The sequence below is a fragment of the Mirounga angustirostris genome, unplaced genomic scaffold (assembly GCF_029215605.1).
Source record: "Mirounga angustirostris isolate CCGP_5_RB_7025 unplaced genomic scaffold, mMirAng1.0.hap1 SCAF_13, whole genome shotgun sequence".
Lineage (NCBI taxonomy): Eukaryota > Metazoa > Chordata > Mammalia > Carnivora > Phocidae > Mirounga > Mirounga angustirostris.
Genome location: NW_026991721.1, coordinates 62,480,476 through 62,500,280, shown reverse-complemented (window position 1 = coordinate 62,500,280; position 19,805 = coordinate 62,480,476). Strand labels below are relative to the sequence as shown.

The window sequence follows — 19,805 nt, the reverse complement described above, 5'->3', positions numbered from 1 at the left end:
GTTAAAGTTAAGGTGCCATAAACTAGACAAAGCTAGGAAGGAATATCTTGCTACTAGAAAAGGACAGCATGTAATATGACTTCCTCCATGTCAAAGTGACAACCACTTAATGACAATGACTTATTATACATTTTAAAAAATAGAATATAAAAGATAATATATTTGTGTTGTTTTAAGCCATCAAATTTGTGGTAATTTGTTATAGCAACCATTGGAAACTAATACAACCACAGAGATTTTTTTACATAAATGTTTGTTTTTAAATACTTTGACTCAGAAGAAGTAGCTGAATTGGTGCAGAAAATCCTCAAGTATACATCATTCACATCCCCCCAACAATAATATTTTATATAATTATAGTACATTATAACAACCATAAAATTGATTCAACCTGGTTGAACCAGGGCACAATACTATTAATTCAGGAAAGAAGTACCACTTCTCTGAGTGGACCTTTTTATATAGATTTAACTTCTGGAAGTATGTGTAGGTCTTACATACTCAGAAAATATACTAGATGAGTCATGATGGGAAGAAACAAAAATACTAAAACTGAAGCATACAGAAGCAAACTCAATCTTTTATTTATTTTTTTTAAAGATTTTATTTATTTAACAGAGAGAGACACAGTGAGAGAGGGAACACAAGCAGGGAGAGTGGGAGAGGGAGAAGCAGGCTTCCCGCTGAGCAGGGAGCCCAATGCAGGGCTCCATCCCAAGACCCCGGGATCATGACCTGAGCAGACGCTTAACGACTGAGCCATCCAGGCGCCCCTCCACTGTCTTTTAGATGAAAAACCTAACCACACTGAAGAGGAAAAACTACCCAAAATAACTTATGTACACAGTATTTGACTAACCTCAGTTTTGAACAGGTTTGAGGAGAGAATTTCAAACAAATTGTGAGCTCCTTTTTAGTTGGTGTGGTGTTAAGTTAGAATGGCCGAAGAAATTTTATAACTATTTTATATGTAGCATAAGATTTAGCAGATGAATGAATATGTGTATATTACTAGTATCCAGGGTTCTCACTGGAAGAAGGGACGCACACATATGTATTAGAGTCATTGGGGAGAGACCCTATAGGAATAAAAAGTAATGGTGTAAAGATGCACCTGGGTGGCTCAGTCAGTTAAGTAGCTGATTCTTGATTTCAGCTCAGGTCATGATCTCAGGGTTGTGAGATCAAGCCCTGCATCAGGCTCTGTGCTGCGCATGGAGCCTGCTTAAAATTCTCTCTCTCTCAATCTCTCTCCATCTGCTCCTCACTTCAACCACCTCCCCACCCCACTTGCACGCACTCTTTCTCTCTCTAAACCAAACCAAAACAAAAAATTGGGAAAGTAATGGTGTGAACCCAGGATTTCTCATATATATGTGTATGTATACTTCTATATGTGTCTGTTAATATGCATATATATGTGTTCATATATTTGGATATATGTGTGTGTGTGTCGGTGTGTGTGTACATGCATATATTTCTCATGTCTGTCTACAGAAGTGACCCAGGAACAGACTCCCAGTAAAAATGATCAAACATTACCCTAATACTCAGAATCTTGGTCCTTTTTTTTTAAGTTTTTATTTAAATTCCAGTCAGTGAACATACAGTGTAATACTAATTTCAGGTGTACAATATAGTGACTCAGCACTTCCATAGGACACCTGGTGCTCATCACAGCAATGCACTCCTTAATCCCTACCACCAATTTCACCCATCTACCCCTTGGTAACCATTAGTTTGTTCTCTGTAGTTAAGAGTGTTTTTTTGGTTTGCCTCCCTCTCTCTCTTTTTCCCCCCTTTGTTCATTTGTTTTGTTCTTAAATTCCACATATAGTGAAATCATATAGTATTTGTCTTTCTCTGACTGACTTGTTTTGCTTAACATAATACTCTCTAGCTTTATCTATGTCATTACAAGTGGCAAGATTTCATTCTTTTTGATGGCTGAGTAATATTCCATTGTGTGTGTGTGTGTGTGTGTGTGTGTGTGTGTATACACTACCTCTTCTTTATCCGTTCATCAGTCGATGGACAGTTGGGCTCTTTCCATAATTTGGCTATTGTTGATAATGATGCTATAAACATCAGAGTGCATGTATCCCTTCAAATCAGTAATTTTGTATCCTTTGTGTAAATACCTAGTAGTGCAATTGCTGGATCATAGGGTAGTTCTATTTTTAACTTTTTGAGGAACCTCCATACTCTTTTCCAGAGTGACTGCACCAGTCTGCATTTCCACCAACATTGCAAGATGTTTCCCCTTTCTCTGTACCCTCACCAACACCTGTTATTTCCTGTGTTAATTTTAGCAATTCCGACTGGTGTGAGATGATATCTCATTGTAGGTTTGATTTGTATTTCCCTGATGATGACTGATGTTGAGCATCTTTTCATGTGTCTGTTAGCCATCTGGATGTCTTTTTTTGAAAAATGTCTGTTCATGTCTTCTGCCCATTTCGGACTGGGTTATCCATTTTCTGGGTGTTGAATTTGATAAGTTCTTTGTAGATTTTGGATACTAACCCTTTATCAGATATGTCATTTGCAAATATCTTCTCCTATACTGTAGGTTGCCTTTTAGTTTTGTTGATTGTTTCCTCACCTGTGCAGAAACTTTTTATCTTGATGAAGTTCATTTTTGCTTTTTAATATAGCTTGAAGTCCAAAATTGTGATGTCTCCAGCTTTGCTTTTCTTCTTCAAGCTTGATTTGGCTATTTAGGGTCCTCTGTGGTTCCATACACATTTTAGGATTGTTTATTCTAGCTCTGCGAAAAATGTTGATATTTTGATAGGGGTTGCATTAAATGTGTAGATTGCTTTCGGTAGCATAGGCATTTTTAACAGCATTTGTTCTTCCAATGGAAATGTCTTTCCATTTCTTTGTGTCCTCTTCAATTTATTTCATCAGTGTTCTGTAGTTTTCAGAGTACAGATCTTTTACCTCTTTGGTTAAGTTTATTCCTAGGTATTTTATTGTTTTTGGTGTAATTGTAAATGGGATTGATTCCTTAATTTCTCTTTCTGCTGCTTCATTATTGGTGTATAGAAATGCAACAGATTTCTGTACATTGATTTTATATTCTGTGACTTTGCTGAATTCGTGTATCAGTTCTAGCAATTTTTTTGGTGGAGTCTTTCACGTTTTCTACTTAGAGTATCATGTGATCTGCAAATAGTGAAAGTTTGACTTTTTCCCTGCCAATTTGAATGCGTTTTATTTCTTTTTGTTGTCAATTAATGTGGCTAGGACTTCCAGTACTATGTTAAATAACATGGTGAGAGTGGACATCCCTGTCTTGTTCCTGACTGTAGAGGAAGAGCTCTCAGTTTTTCATCATTGAGGATGATATTAGCTGTGGGTCTTTGGTATATGTCCTTTATGATGTTGAGGTATGTCCCCTCTATCCCTACTTTGTTGAGGGTTTTTATCAAAAATAGATGCTGTATTTTGTCAAATGCTTTTTCTGTATTTATTGAATCATATGGTTCTTATCCTTTCTTTTATTAATGTGGTGTATCACATTGATTGATTTGTAAATATTAAACCACCCTCACAGCCCAGGAATAATTCCCACTTGATTGTGGTGAAGAATTGTTTTAATGTACTGTTGGATTCGATTTGCTAGTATCTTGTTGAAAATTTTTGTGGCCATGTTCATCAGGCATATTGACCTGTAATTCTCCTTTTTACTGGGGCCTTCAGCTCAGGTCATGATCTCAGGGTCGTAGGATTGAGCCTAGCCTTGGGCTCTGCACAAGTCTGCTTGTCCCTCTCCCTCCCTCTCTCCCTCTCTGTCCCTCCCCCTGCTCTTTCATGTGCTTGCTTGTGCATGCTCTCTCTCTCTCAAATAATTAAATAAGTAGAATCTAAAAAAAAAATTCATCAACATGTTAAAAGGTTCTTACACCATAGTTAAGTGAGATTTATTCCTGGGATGCAGTGATGGTTCAACATAAGCAAATCAATAAGTTGTTCTCTTTAACATGGTTAATTTATGGTAGGTGAATTTTACCTCAGTAAGAAAATAAAAAATAAAAAAATAAAGTTGCAATAATGTTTCATATTGAATGAGACTAAAGAAACGCAACAACTAAATGGAGAATCTGATCCTAGAACAAATCTTGACTGTAGGAAAAAATTTCTAAAGAACAATATTGTGGCCAAAGCAATCTTGAGAAAGAACAAAGATGGAGGTATCATGCTTTCTGATTTCAAACTATACTACAAAGTAATCAAAATAGTATGGTACTGGCACAGGAACATATAGATCAACGGAATAGACTAGAGTCCAGAAATAAACCCATCCTTATTTGGTGAATTAATCTATAAAAATGGAGACAAGAATATACAATGGGGAGAAGACAGTCTTTTCAATAAATAATGTTGGGAAAAGTGGACAACTTCATGCAAAGGAATGAAACTGGACCACTTTCTTATACAACACAGAAAAATAAACTCAGGTGGATTAAAGACTTAAATGTAAAACTGGAAACCATAGAACTCCTAGAAGAAAAATTAGGCAGGAAGCTCTTTCACTTGGTCTTAGCTGTATTGTTTTGGATTCATTTCCTTAGCCGAGGGCAACATATTTTAGATGATTATCCTTTTACATTTATATACTTTCTATGCAATTTCACTCAGTCTGAGACTTGTCCTCATTTTTTATGTTATTTTTTGACAGGAATTTTCAATTTAAAATAATTGAATTTATTAATCTTTTAATTTATGATCTGTGTATTTTAAACACTTTTCCTATCTGAATTTTTAAAGATATTCTCTGACATCTTTTAATGAAAGTTTTAATATTTGTTTATAGTGACTCATGTCAGCATTCAGACAGCTTGTCAGTTCACTGAAACATTTTTGAGTGCCTACTATATAGTCAGTGCTTGGCAGGGGAGGATACAGCAATGTATAAGGCCCAGTGTTATCTTTGAGGGATTCATATTTTAATGAAGGGGACATCAGGTACAGTGAAGGTGAACAAAAGAAGCAGAGTTATCAAACTGAAAGAAGTGTTCTAAGAACTCAGTTAGTTTACTATTGATCATACAAGTGTGGGAGGTAGCAGCTGGGTTGGAAATACGGATGTAAAACCATAAAGATATTTTGGCATGGCGCTCAGTCTTAATCTAGTAGTCAGGTGTCTTCAAACATTTTTAGCATCAGAACCCTGACTTAAAAGCAAATTAATGTTAGCAACTTCAATAATTACAATAATAATCATAATACCAGCTAATGTATCTTGATTATTTAACATGGTACCATACTGAGAATTCCATGCATTATCTCATTTCTTCTTTATAGGAACCCTCTAAGGTAGGTTTTAAAATTATTCTCATTTTACCAACTGAGGCTCACAGCGTTTAATATATAAACAGGTTGAAGCAAAGCTTCTCTTAATAAATTGCTTCTTTGGAACAGAATACATTTGAAAATAACTACCCAAAAGAATGGGAAGATACTGAAGTGTTTGAAGCATGAAAGTGGCATAATCAGATTTGTATTTTATGTCCATCATGCTAGACTGTGGAGAATAGATCTGAACTGAATAAGGACTGGATTAGAGAAACCAGTTATAAAACTCTTACATTATCCAAATGAGGTAAAATTAAAAACCTGAATTGTAAGTTCAGGTGTATCATGTGAGATAAGTTAGGAATCATAAAAGAGGATAGCAGTTAATAATGGACCAAGAAGAAATTTGCATGCCTCACGTGAAGGGACAAGCCATGGTAAAGGGAGTTATAGGAAGTATTTTACCTTAGAAGACTTTGATTTGGTGGGTCCATGTCATTAAGGTTCAACTAATATTTAAAAAAAAAAAAAAAAAAGGCCCAGTAGTAAAAAGGAGAAGATAAGAAACAATGTATTTATTTAACTTCAATTTATTAAGTATGAATGCTGTATTTTCTAGCATTTCTACTAGAAAAATAGAAACAGGACTTATAAATTCTGTTCTAGCAGAGGGGATAAAAGAAGGTCTGGGATAATTATTAATCATTTAGAAAGGGGGGAAAAAGGTAGAACAAATAAAAGGTATTGAATAAGATATTATATGTATGTATATATAGAAATAATCACCATAAGTCAATTAAATGATCTACTTAAGAGACAAAGGTTGTCAGACTAGATTTGTTAAAATGTCAACTGTATTTCCAAGAAGTAGAGAAAGGTTGAAATGAAAAGATGGAAAAAGACATACCAGGAAAATTTCAACAACAAAGTTGGCATGGTTATATTAACATCAGACAAATGGACTTTAAGGGGGGAAAAAGTTACTTGAACAGTGCCAGCATCTAAAACAGGAATTTCAGTACAGTCCATGGAGATGAAGTTGAAAAGAAGGTAATAATGTATTTCCAAACAACTAATATGTTCAATGAGTGTTACATTGATTTGAAGAATAAAGACAAAATAAAGGTTTGGGAAAACAAATACTCATAGGTTACATGGAATTTATAGTTTAACCAAATAGTTTTCTTTAGAGATTTCAAAAATACTGGCTTTTTCATTCCATGTCATTCTTTGTTTGTTGGCAACACATATAAAATGAAATGCATTTGGTAAGCATTTGCTCTTGTGTTTTCAGGAATTCAAAATGTCCTCAGCCTCTTTTGTGCAGTTCTCACAGAAAATAAGGTTCTCTTCCATTCTGCAAGTTTCCAGAGACTTAGTGATGCTTGCAGAGCCCTGGAATCTTTAATGTTTCCTCTTAAATATAGGTGAGGTTTTTAACTTGGTACTTTAATTTGTTCCCAATTCTGCATTACTTATTGATGATTAGTTGAAATGTCATAGCACAATAGTTTTGAACCACAAGGGCATATTTTACAAAGTTATGCTGTACACATGATTCTGATGGAAATCTAACCTAGAATTTGGAAATTTTCCAAGTTGTTCATTACTGAGTGTTGATTAATTTAGTGCAAAAATAATTTGAATCATATTATCAGCAACATTTAATTCTCTTTGAATATAGTTAGTGATGAAAGTCTTAAGTTAGTTTTGTCTGATTATTTGATATTAAGGAGTTATTAATTTTTAGGGGTTATAATGGTATTATGGTTATATTAAAGAAGATCCCTTACTTTTTTTTAGATACCTACTAAAGTATTTATGTATAAATGATAAGATGTCTGGGATATGCTTCAAATAATACAGTAGGGAAGAGAACAGTTTTAAAATGGGTACAAACATATATGAGACCTTGCATTGGTAATTGTCAAATCTGCATTGGATACATGAGGCTTCATTTTCCTTTTTTCCTCCCTATTTTTTGGGGGTGTGGGGGAATGTTAAAATTTTCCATAGTAAAAAGTAAAAAACAAAACATCTTAACAATGATGCCCTGATAGTGTTCTGAATAAAATATTTTCTTATATACTGTTTTATCAATTTGATAATCATAACATTTTTGTAAAATTAAGTTCATACAAACTAGAAAAAGAATTTGGACTGTTTCAGATTTTATTTAAAAACTTTTTTCTTTTTTTTATCTATGTGCCTTTCTTAACCCCTAGATAAGAGCATTCTAGGCCTTAATTTTTGTACTTTGCCATTCTGAGTGAATTCAAACATCAAGTATAGAAAATGGAATTTGAATGATTGTTTTATTTAGACAAATCATCATTAGTATTAAGGGAGAGGGCCCATCAGGTAGTCATTGTTACCTCCTGATATCAGATTTTTATGTAATGAAAAATGCTTTCAAGCAAGATTGACAAACCTAAAGAGACTGCTTGCCTCCGAGGAATATGGGATAAGGAAGCTGCCCTGGGTTCCATTTACTTTATATCTTGTTATATCTGATCATCTCTTTCAAAACATGAAGATTTTTTTATCTTTCTTTTAAAAATTTTAATAATTTCTAAATGTAGGTATTCTGAAATTCATACCACATAAAGGTGAAAGAAAATATGTTCATATTATGGGAAAACAAATATAGCTCACATATGCTTTTATTATTTCCAGTTATCCTTATATTCCCATTCTCCCGGCTCAGCTTCTGGAAGTTCTGAGTTCCCCAACGCCTTTCATTATTGGAGTACATTCTATCTTTAAAACTGATATCCATGAACTTGTAAGTATTTATCTTTAAATTGCCAGTTATTGAGGCCAAAACCTTATCATATTTCTTTGAGTCCTATAACATTTCAACTAATTACTACTTTCAGATCTGTTGCATTCCCAATAGGAAAGATTGGCTGGAAGAAAAGCATCATTGAAAAATATAAATATACTAGTTTCTTCTTATAGCAAGTATGGAAGATCTTCAGAATGAATTTATTAATAGTTTTAAATGCCCGTCTTTTGGCATATTAATTTTATCTTTCTGTATTCTCCATCCTATATATGAGAAAGGAAGATGAAATAATCCATTAATTAGTATTCTATTTATACTTTTGTTATGAGTGCTGCAATATATTCATATTTTGAAATGAGGCTGTGTTAATCCTGAATGGCTGGTAGCTAAAAAGCAAAAAGCATTTGCAAAAGAGTGAAGGGTTTTAGTAGAATATGAACCCTTCAGTATGAATGCCACCAAATTATTCTTTTCTTAATGCCATATGAATAGAAATACCAAAGAAGAAAAGGAATGTTCTATATTTAAGCCAGTTCTGGAATAATGTGTTTACTTCTCTGTACCGAACTTATTTAAGAGGTACTGTCACAAAAAAATGAGTTTCAGAGAAGGACATGCAGGATTGTCAAAACTTTAGAAACTATATCCTGTGAGGCCCTTAAGGAAATTTTCTCGGGTAATAACCTGATACTGTTTGATAGCTAAAGATAAATACTGAAGTGACTGTTGTAGGAAGGTTCATTTTTTGTAGCTCTGAAAAGCTGAAATAGAATCAGTGGCTATAGTGGATATAGAGACAAATTTCTCCTCAGTAGAAGAGCTTTCAACTATTAGAGCTGCCCAATGATGAAAAATGGGTTGCCTTAGATAAGGAATGTACCCTCAAGAACTGTAAGTGGAGTACAAGGAACAAATTCCATGACACTTTTCAGGGAGTTTAAGAAAAATTCTTTACTGAAAGGTTGGGCTATATGACTTCTTCAATCCACAGATTCTTCAGATTTTGTAATTCTACTCTTGTTTTAGTTTTAAATGTCAACAGAGGTAACTCTGTTGTTACTTATATATAATTATAATTATAATCAAATCATAGGTGTCATTAAAACTGACAAAAGACAATTCAACATTGTAAATTAGAAGCAAGACCCTCATTCATATATTAATTATTTTCCTACCTTTATATGTTGATATCTAGTTCCTATTTAACTTTGATATCACCACATAAAATATACATAAATCAATAAACATACTTAGTAAAACCTAGTTAGTACTAATTAGAAGCATACCCATCTGGTTGACAGGTAATTTTTTACCACTAAGCATAAAGTTTCTGGAGGATAGGACAAGCCAAATGTTTCCAAAAATAAGTTTCTTCTTTTTTTTTTTTTAAAGATTTTATTTATTTATTTGACAGAGAGAGACACAGCGAGAGAGGGAACACAAGCAGGGGGGAGTGGAAGAGGGAGAAGCAGGCTCCCCGCAGAGCAGGGAGCCCGATGTGGGACTCGATCCCAGGACCCTGGGATCATGACCTGAGCCGAAGGCAGTCACTTAACCGACTGAGCCACCCAGGCGCCCAAGTTTCTTAATTTTTAATGAATAAATTAGAATGAATTTTAAACCTAGTATCAACATTACAACTTCAGCAGTCCTGGCTAGTTTCTCTATTTCATTTTTATGTAAGTTATTATTATTTTTTAAAGATTTTATTTATTTATTTGAGAGAGAATGAGATAGAGAGAGAGAGAGCACAAGAGAGGGGGGAGGGTCAGAGGGAGAAGCAGACTCCCTGCTGAGCAGGGAGCCCGATGCGGGACTCGATCCTGGGACTCCAGGATCATGACCTGAGCCGAAGGCAGTCGCTTAACCAACTGAGCCACCCAGGCGCCCCTATGTAAGTTATTTTTAAGTAGGCTGTTGTAAAATGTTAAAAATCAATTTCTTTCTTAAGCACCCAAACAGTACCATTTTAATATATACCAGTTGCTTTGTTTGTTAACTCTTGTAATGAGTACTATATTATTTAGGATATGGCTAAACTACTATACCAAAGCATCCAAACTACAGTGGTTCAAACAAAATGGAATTTTATTTAACACTCATGCAGCAGTCCATAGTGGTGTTCCATTATATTAGAATGGCTTACTCCATGAACTCATTCATGGTCCAAGCTTCTTTCCTTCTTGTTTCTCCACCAGAACTGCCTCAAGCATTGGCATCATCTGAATGTTCAAGGTTGGGTTGTTGTTAGTTCATAGTTTCAGCCTTAGGAAGAAGAGAACATAGGAAAGCCTTACATCCTCTCTATTTTGAATACCTGAAAGTGTACACATCACTTCTCACATTCCATTGGCAGAAACTTAGTCACATGCCACAACTAATTTCAAAGAAAGCTAGGAAATACATGGTAGTTGCTATGGACAGCCAAGAGTCTTTTCCACACCTGCTTTCTCTCATTTTGAATTAAGATCAGATTACTTTGCTTAGCAATAAATGCATTTTATTAATTATTGATTAATTTTTCTCTCCTTTAGCTAGATGTAATCATAGCAGATTTGGATGGAGGCACTATTAAAATTCCTGAATGTATTCACCTCTCTTCCCTCCCGGAACCACTTCTACATCAGACTCAAGCAGCTCTTTCTTTGGTATGACATTTTTAATAGTGATTTTCTTTTGATTTAACTATAAACTCAGGTAATTGGAATTAGATATCATTGGCAGTATAATTACTTTAAAAAGAGTTGTATGTTCTTAAAACATGAATATATTCTCACAGAATATTTAGAATAGGATTCTTTACTACATATTATCTGAAGAATATACTTTAAATTCTGACTTTATTTTTTCTACATTCACTCTTTCACTCAGCATATTTATTTAGTAGTTAATATATACCAAATACTGTGTTAAGTATTGGAAACATACCAACATACCTGTGAAAATAAGATCGGACTCTCCCTCAAAATCCCTGATTTCCCTAACATCCCTTGCTGGAAGATAGTACCTGCTCCTTTTCCTTCAGCCTCCTTGTTGGCATCTCATTCCTTTTTGGTAGATGCTACTTGCAAATAGTGTGATACTGTCTTGCCAATGTTTTTAAGTTACTACAGAAAACTGTAACTTATTGAGAGATTAAATATCTAACATTTTTTGGAGTAAAGTTTTAATGACTCTTGTAGTTTGGGTGTTTCTCACTGACACATTTAATGTTTTTATAGTTATTTTATCTTAGTTGGTTTTTTCTTTTTTATAATTTTTTTTAAAGTAGGCTCAGTGCCCAGTATGGGGCTTGAACTCATAATCTTGAGCTCAAGAGTCACATGCTCTACCAACTGAGCCAGCCAGACACTCCTTACCTTAGTTGATTTTTAAAATTAGAGCATTGTATTTTACTGACAAAATTTTAGGTGCCAATTTATTCATCATCAGAAAATTGAAACTTAGAAATTATGCATTCCTTTTCAAGCTGTCCTAGAACTAAAGCCTTCATATTCTTTTTTTTTTTTTTTAGGGGATGGGAGGGGCAAAGGGAAGGGGAGAGAGAGAATCTTTTTTTTTTTTTTAAAGATTTTATTTATTTATTTGACAGAGAGATAGACAGAAGAGCACAAGCAGAGGGAGTGGCAGAGGGAGAAGCAGGCTCTGCACTGAGCAGGGAACCCGATGTGGGACTCGATCCCAGGACCCTGAGATCATGACCTGAGCCAAAGGCAGACACTTAACCATCTGAGCCACCCAGGCACCCGAGAGAGAGAATCTTAAGCAGCCTCCAGCGTGGAGCCTGACATGGGGATGAGTCTCACAACCTTGAGATCATGACATAAACCAAAATCAAGAGTTGGACGCCTAACTGACTGAGCTACCCAGACACCCCAGCCTTCATATTCTTGAACAATATCCCAGTCTGAGCTGTTTAAAAGAATTTTCCCTTTATGGGGTGCCTGGCTGGCTCAGTTGGAAGAGCACTGATCTTGATCTTGATCTCAGGGCTATATGTTCAAGCCTCACATTGGGTGTAGAGATTAATAAATAAACCTAAAAAAATTAATTAAAAAATATTTCCCCCTTAAATAGTAACTTAAATAGGAACTCAGAAGTCTAGGATTACCAGGAAGGATTTTATTCTTAGAATATTTTCAAATTTGTATTAGTCCTTATATTGTTAATAGTGGTATCTATGGGATGTGAATATTTAGAGAAGACTGACTTTACCTAACATAATCTAGAATACAAGATGTGATAGAGTGGAAAGAATACTAGTGCAGGACTCAGGAGACCTAAATTCCAGTCTGCATCTTGCCACTTGATATTATTGAGCAACTCACATTCTATCTCTAGGCCTCTGTTTCCTGGACATTATCTATAGGATGAATGTTGAATGCATAGGATGACTAAAGGACTGTTTACCAAAGTGAAGTATGGAGATGATTTTGGGTCACATGTGAAACCTTTTTATTTTAATAATTATGTATTTATCATAATAAAAATAACATAAAAACCTAGGATTTCATAGATGATATCATCTACCAGATTTAAATAGGTGAGTTGATTTAAAGATAATTTAAAGGAAAATATTAACTAAATAACTACATTGGTAGTATATGGATATAGCAGAAGCTGAGAAGATAGTATTTGAGTGATTAAAAAAATGTTTAATGTTTCTAGAAAAATCATAAGTTTCTAAATCTTATATATGATTACTTGATAATGATATTTATAGTTATTCAGGGATTAAGTATGAGAATGAACAAATATTAAGATTTTAGTCCTTAAGTCAATGTCTCCTGGTAGAGATTCTGCTGCACACTGGTATATCTTAACCTGCAACACCTGTGCCACCAAATTTGATCAATGAATTTGGTAAAACTGAGTATACCTGTTTTTGTAGTTGTCAAGCACAATGGCCAATTGTGGGGTATAGTATAGTGCTGTAAATAAGACATGAGAACATAGTGTATTATCAAACTAGAACCAAAAAGAAATCATATTTGATGAACTGGGTGGGAGCTTTGATACACAATTATAGCAGCTTCATTTGGTTAGTAAATAATTGTGATCAAATGGCAACACAGTACTTGAACTGTGTAATAACCATGGACGATTTCTTAGACATGAATTATACTGCATTATTATCTTGTAATAATGATTGGGTGATTGGGTTATAAATATTGTCAATATTTTAGTGTCAATTTTAAGTATTGTTATGAAGCCATGTAAGTAAGGGTTAATATATAATAAAGGCCCCTTTAAAATTTTGTGCGATGCATTTCTTAGAGTGGAGCTTTGTGGCCATTCAGGAGCCTTATAGGACTGGAAACCTTTGATAAGTTATTTAAGCATTCGTGAGCATTTCCTCATCCAGGGGTTAGCCAAAGTATTTTTGTCTATTATAAGTATACTACCCAAACCTGAGTATTTGAAAATAATTCTGCCAAGAGAAAAATTTGCTACTTACTGATGAAATTTCATATTTTTCTCTGTGTTAAGTCTTGCATAGATCTTCTTTACCTACCTGCTCCCTAGCCTGCTCTTCTTCAAAACCTAACTCAGTTCTTACCTTTTTTTTTAGCTTTCCCTAGGTTGAATTAATTATACTTGATGCTTCGTTTATTATTCTTTATATATTTATATTACTTGCACATTGTTTTGTAGTTTTATCCCTCTAGACTGTGAGGCTCATAAGCTTATTCACTTGGTCCTCAGTATTTCAGTTAATTAATTAATTAATTTTTAATTACACTAATAAACATAAAAACAAATGCTTGTTTAACATTTTCAACTATATAGACAAATCATTCTGCCCTAGACTGTTCCCTTCCCAGCGGTAACTAGTATTTTATAGTTTAGTGTATATTCTTTCAGAACTTTACATTTTCATTTGTGTGTTTAGTGTGTGTAGGTAGATAGATCAACAGACCAAGAGAGAGATTTAAGGTTTGTTTTACTTTCAAATAAATGAGACCATACTTATGTGTGTTTTTCTAGCACATGTTTCTTCCTTAAATATTTTGTCTTGGAGATCTTTCCACAATAGTACATACAGAGCTGCCTCAGTTAATTGCATTGTTTCCTGGAGGAAATATATTGTTATTCATGTACTGACACTTTTTCATCTTAGTATTCCAACTAGGTTAAATAATAGGTTTTATTGATATTAAGATTTTGTACATAACCAAACTTCTTTGCTTTAGATTCTACACCCAGATTTGGAAGTAGCAGATCATGCTTTTCCCCCTCCACGAACAGCTTTATCCCACTCAAAAATGCTGGTAAGAAGTTTAATATTTAAATTTGATGTTTTTAAATAGAGCTGTACTTTTATTTGTAGGGTTGTTGAAGAAGCTGAGTGTAGTGAGAGTCAGATGTACAGCCTAGTTTAATAAGTGTACCAGATTAGATGTTCTAATTGAACAGTCACTGACTGATCTTATGACCTGCTCTCAGAGGAGCCACAGGGCAGCACGCAGACTGGGAGGGGGTAGAGGTAAGACTGTTGCCCTGAGGAGGCAAGAGTAAGTGTGCGTTGTAGCCTGGAAAACTATAACAAGTATCAAATCGAAAGGGCCAGGCAAGGATAAAAGGGGGAAGCTTACAAAAAATGGAAACGGATATTGTTGACAATGAGAGTCAAGTTTGACAGGTAGATGAAAATAGTTCCAGTTAGAAGCCATGTAAGTAAGAGTTAATATATAATAAAGGCCCCTTTAAAGTTTTCCCAGTGCAAGGAGGGCACGTATCGAATGGAGCACTGGGTGTTATACGCAATCAATCATGGAACACTACATCAAAAACTAATGATGTAATGTATGGTGACTAACATAACATAATAAAGTAAAATTAAAAAAACAAGTTGAATGAAAATAATTATAAATTCAAAAGAAAAATAATTAAAATAAAAATCTAAATTTCACCTGAAAAAAATTTTTTTCCAATGCATTTCTTAGAGTTGATCTTTGTGGCCAATCAGGAGCCTTACAGAACTGGATACCTTTGATAAGTTATTTAAGCATTCTTGAGCATTTCCTTATCCAGGGTTGACCAAATAAACTTGTAAGTTTCCTTTCAGTTCCAAAACTATGATTTTTATTAAAACCTGAATTATCAAAACCAATTTTTAAGTCATACCTTATTAATATAGGAATAGATTTTTATAAGTTGGATAAACTTTGGAAGAATTTCATAAGCTTTTAAAATATAGTCTTTTGAGATTTTTTTCTTTTATATTTGTGACTGTAGTTCTTTTGATGGAAGTAAAAATCAAATGACTTGGGAAAGATGTCCTTCTCTAACTTGGTGAAGGGGGAGACTCTTTTTCTGAGAGGAAAATTGGATATACTATAGGCAAGTTTTGTTTGGTTCACTTGAAAAAAGAACTATTTAACAGCCTACCCCGTTCAATAATGGGACAGGCTAGATGCCCACCACTTAGGACTGCCACAAGTAAGACTTACGTGTAGGAAGTGCAGACAGATTGATTCAATAAACTCTCAGGTTCTTTTCAACTTTTTGTCTTTGTGATTTTTTTTTTTAAAGAAATTCAGTTACCTAACTTGTTTCTTTTTATATTTTCAGGATAAAGAAATACGTGCGATTTTTCTTAGATTATTTGCACAACTTTTCCAAGGATATAGATCATGCCTACAACTTATAAGAATTCATGCAGAACCAGTAATACATTTTCACAAGGTAAGATGATACATTACCATGTTGTATGTGTCCAAAACATGGCCTCTAATTTAATAAAACAACTTGGTTGTCTTTTTTTTAGCTGTGTATTTTGACCTTAGTTTATCAAATGTGGTTATTTTTTAAGTCTCTGCTTTGTGATTGGTAATAATTTTTAATGATACTGTGGAACTGACATGTTTTCTTTAGAGTTTGTTAATTTAATTTTAAATTTTTTTTTCTTTTTTTATGATTTATTTAGTTATTTTGGAGAAAATGAGAGTAATTAAAAGTACAAAAATTAAAATTTAATTCTAAATTGGTTTTTCTTTTTCTTTTTTTAAAAAATTTATTTAGTTATTTTCAAGAGAAAGAAAGTGCCCAGAGGGGAGGGAGAGAGGGAGAGGGAATCTCAAACAGTCCCCACTAAGTGCGGAGCCCAGCTATGTGGGGCTCCATCTCACCACCCTGAGAAAATGACCTGAGCTGAAATCAAGTCAGCTGCTTAACCAACTGGGCCACCCAGGCGTGCATAAATTGTTTTTTCTTTTAAAATTGAGTGTTAATTTTTAATTTCTTCTCCTGCTTTATGGACAGACTTATTGTTATTCTTTCTAACACATGTAATATTTCAGACATCAAAAGACCTTTTTGAGAGACTGTATTTTATAACAACACATTTATGCATGAAGATATTTATTCAGGCTTTGATCTTTCTATTTTTGTTTTGACCATTCATCCATTACTAAGTGATAAATTATTCATTTCACTTTTTCTTTCTTTACAGACAGCTTTCTTGGGGCAGCGTGGTTTGGTTGAGAATGATTTCCTCACTAAAGTTCTCAATGGAATGGCATTTGCAGGTTTTGTTTCAGAAAGAGGTCCTCCCTATAGATCCTGTGATCTCTTTGATGAGGTATAGTTCTTATCAAATGAATGCATATTTACAGACAAAATTGGACTTGTGGTTAAAAGTAGAGAAGTAGTATTTTTTTTTTCTCTTGTTGCTTTATTTATTTATTTTTTTTAATTTTTTTATTCTTATGTTAATCCGAGAAGTAGTATTTTTTTAATGTAAATTTAATTAGCCAACATATAGTAGATCATTAATTTCAGATGTAGTGTTCAAGAATCCATCAGTTACGTGTAACACCCAGTGCTCAAAATCCTAAATGTATTATAAATTGAATATCAAATAATCCAAATGTTACTTATTATTATGCTTATTAGATCTTGGTATTTATAATGTGGATTTGAAAAATTAGAAAAATATAGGATGTCACAGAAGTACATAAACATCTTGAACAACTGAATTTAAGTAGTTCATTAAAATCTTTTTGAAAAAGTGACAGTGATTATATAAATAAAACTTTTATTTTTGAAGGCATTAATACAGTAATTCCTTTATCAGTTTCAGAGAAAGAGAAAGGTCTAGGTTTAATATATAGATATGTGATTTCAAACTACAGTTACATTTAGTCTGTTAGTGTCATAGAGCCATAGTTGGGCTCAGTGGCATTCTTTTTTAAAAATTTTATTTTATTTAAATTCAATTAATTAACATATAGTGTATTATCAGTTTCAGAGGTAGAGTTCAGTTATTCATCAGTTGCATGTAACACCCATGCTCATTACGTCATGTGCCCTCCTTAATGTCTATCACCCAGTTACCCCTTTCCACCACCCACCTCCTCTCCAGCAACCCTCAGTTTGTTTCCTATAGTTAAGAGTCTTTTATGGTTTGTCTCCCTTTCTGATTTTGTCTTATTTTATTTTTCCCTCCCGTCCCCTATGATCCTTGCTCAGTGGCATTCATACTAATCAATAATCAACATTTGTCTATATCCCGTAGGAGATCTTAAATATATGGAAGGCAGATTTCATTTCTATCTTCAAGGAACTGGCCATATAAAGGGAAAATTAGGACAAATGTGACTCCAAATAAGGATACTGTTTCGTCTTAGTTGTGATTTATTTTAACACATCTTCCCATTTATCATTTAACTGCGTTTACAGCAGCTCATTCTGGTGGATAGAACAATGAATACTGTTCCCATTTCAGTTTCTGAAAGAGCACTGTATTGGAACCAATAAATTTAAAAGTTCTGTAGAGTGTATAAAAGGAAAACACTTAGCACCCAGGATAGTGGAGAATAGTAATAGTGATTATGTTTTGCTGCAGGTGGTTTTATTTTGTTTTTTTTGTTTGTTTGTTTTTATTTATTTATTTGACAGAGAGAGAGAGAGAGTGAGAGAGGGAACACAAGCAGGGGGAGTGGGAGAGGGAGAAGCAGGCTTCCCGCTGAGGAGGGAACCCGATGCTGGGCTCAATCCCAGGACTCTGGGATCATGACCTGAGCCAAAGGCAGATGCTTAACCAACTGAGCCACCCAAGTGCCCCTATGTAGTTTTGTTTTGTATAGAGAAAATAGGAATCAAGTTCTTAAAGATCTCGGTTCAGAGAAGGATCTTTTATTTTCCGCAAAGATTATTAAGTAATCACAGATAAGAATGAAAGAAGGGGCACATGCTGTAGTTCTGAGTATGGAGAGCTGTACCAAAAACTTTAATTAATAACACAAAGCATATGAAAATTTAGGAGAGATTGCCTTGTGGTATAAGCAGTTCCTTCTGATGAATTACTAATCACTGATTCCCTAATACCAACATTTAATATGATTGATCACTAACTATCTGATTTTTTTTAATAATTTTTTTATGTTAGTCACCGTACAGTACATCATTAGTTTTTGATGTAGTGTTCCATGATTCATTGTTTGCGTATAACACCCAGTGCTCCATGCAATACATGCCCTCCTTAATACCCATCACTGGGCTAATATGTATCAGTAATTGACACATAATGTTTAATGGAGTTACATTAGATGCTCACCAAGGTCCTTTCTAGCTCTCACATTCTATTAGTTTCTGAAGCATTCTGAATAGTAACATTGGTTTATATACCCCTCATTTTTCCTATCTAAATTCTCTTAGTAACTCCTTCTGGCAGCTTCATCACAACTAGTAAGTCAGAGTGATTGCTTGCAGAAAACTTTCTTGCCATAGCCTCTGACTGTTTTTGTAAATCCTTCCCTTGCCTGGAGTGTCGACCCTCTACCTTTCAGTCTAACCATGGCTTCCTATTTTTCATGCTCTGCTCTTATCTCACCACTTCCTCCAAACTTTCCCAGAGTAAATGACTCTGAGAGCCACTTGGTCTGTATTAAGCTTCATGTTAGGTCTCTAGCTTTATGTGGCAACTTACCATTTATTATCTACATTTATGTACATAGGATATACATATAGCCTCTTGATTGGAAATGATGATAAAGCAAGGACTAAGTCCTATTGAGTCTCCCCTTAGCGTTCATCCAGTTCTGTGTTCTCCCTACAGTTACGATTTTTCCTGTCTAATTGATGTTGTTACTTGAAAGCTAGTTGTTCATATGCATATTTCAGTCAAAGGCCTAAAAGGAATGAGATGCCAGACCTAAGTAATTTCTCTTGGGTCATTTAATTTGCTTGAATGCGCTTTTAAAGAAAAATAGCACTTGCTCCTGGAAAAGGGATCCTTGTTTTCATCTAACCTAGGGCAGCCTACCACACTGAAGATTTTAGAGGCTTTGAGAAGCAGCCTGCTTTGTGTGTTGCCTTGTCCCCACACTCCTAGCACGTAGGCCTGTTAGAAGGAAAGATATATTTGCCTTTGTTTGACAGTCTTTCTGATTTCTGGCCTAGAATAGGTGGAGTCAGAGTTTTATATGTTTGTCTGCTCCAGTGAATCTGTTAGTTTCTAGAAGGAAAAACCCTATATTATACCCTTTTTTAAAAAAATCATCTTTTTACCCTTCTTTCCCATACTCACTTTTTTTCTTGTTAGTATTCTTCTCTCTGCTTCAAATGGATATACTGTTCTCCCAGTAAATTAGTTTTGTAGGGAAATGAATTAGAGTTAAATAATTTAAGAACTGGAAGGAGGTCAAAGGTCATTTTGTTTTTCCATCTGATTGTAGAGATGAAGAGACTGAAGCTCAGGAGTTTTAGT

General features: G+C 34.3%; 1 protein-coding gene across 3 annotated transcripts in view; it reads left to right on the top strand.

Moving 5' to 3' along the window:
* Nucleotides 1-19,805, top strand: part of SBF2 (SET binding factor 2) — a 472,728-nt gene that overhangs the window by 250,894 nt on the left and 202,029 nt on the right. For all 3 annotated transcript variants that reach the window (XM_045894160.3, XM_045894159.3, XM_045894158.3), the window contains exons 7-12: nt 6,599-6,731; nt 7,981-8,089; nt 10,627-10,740; nt 14,287-14,364; nt 15,668-15,781; nt 16,548-16,676. In XM_045894160.3, the coding sequence (XP_045750116.1) occupies nt 6,599-6,731; nt 7,981-8,089; nt 10,627-10,740; nt 14,287-14,364; nt 15,668-15,781; nt 16,548-16,676 (677 nt within the window). The remainder of the gene's footprint in view (nt 1-6,598; nt 6,732-7,980; nt 8,090-10,626; nt 10,741-14,286; nt 14,365-15,667; nt 15,782-16,547; nt 16,677-19,805) is intronic.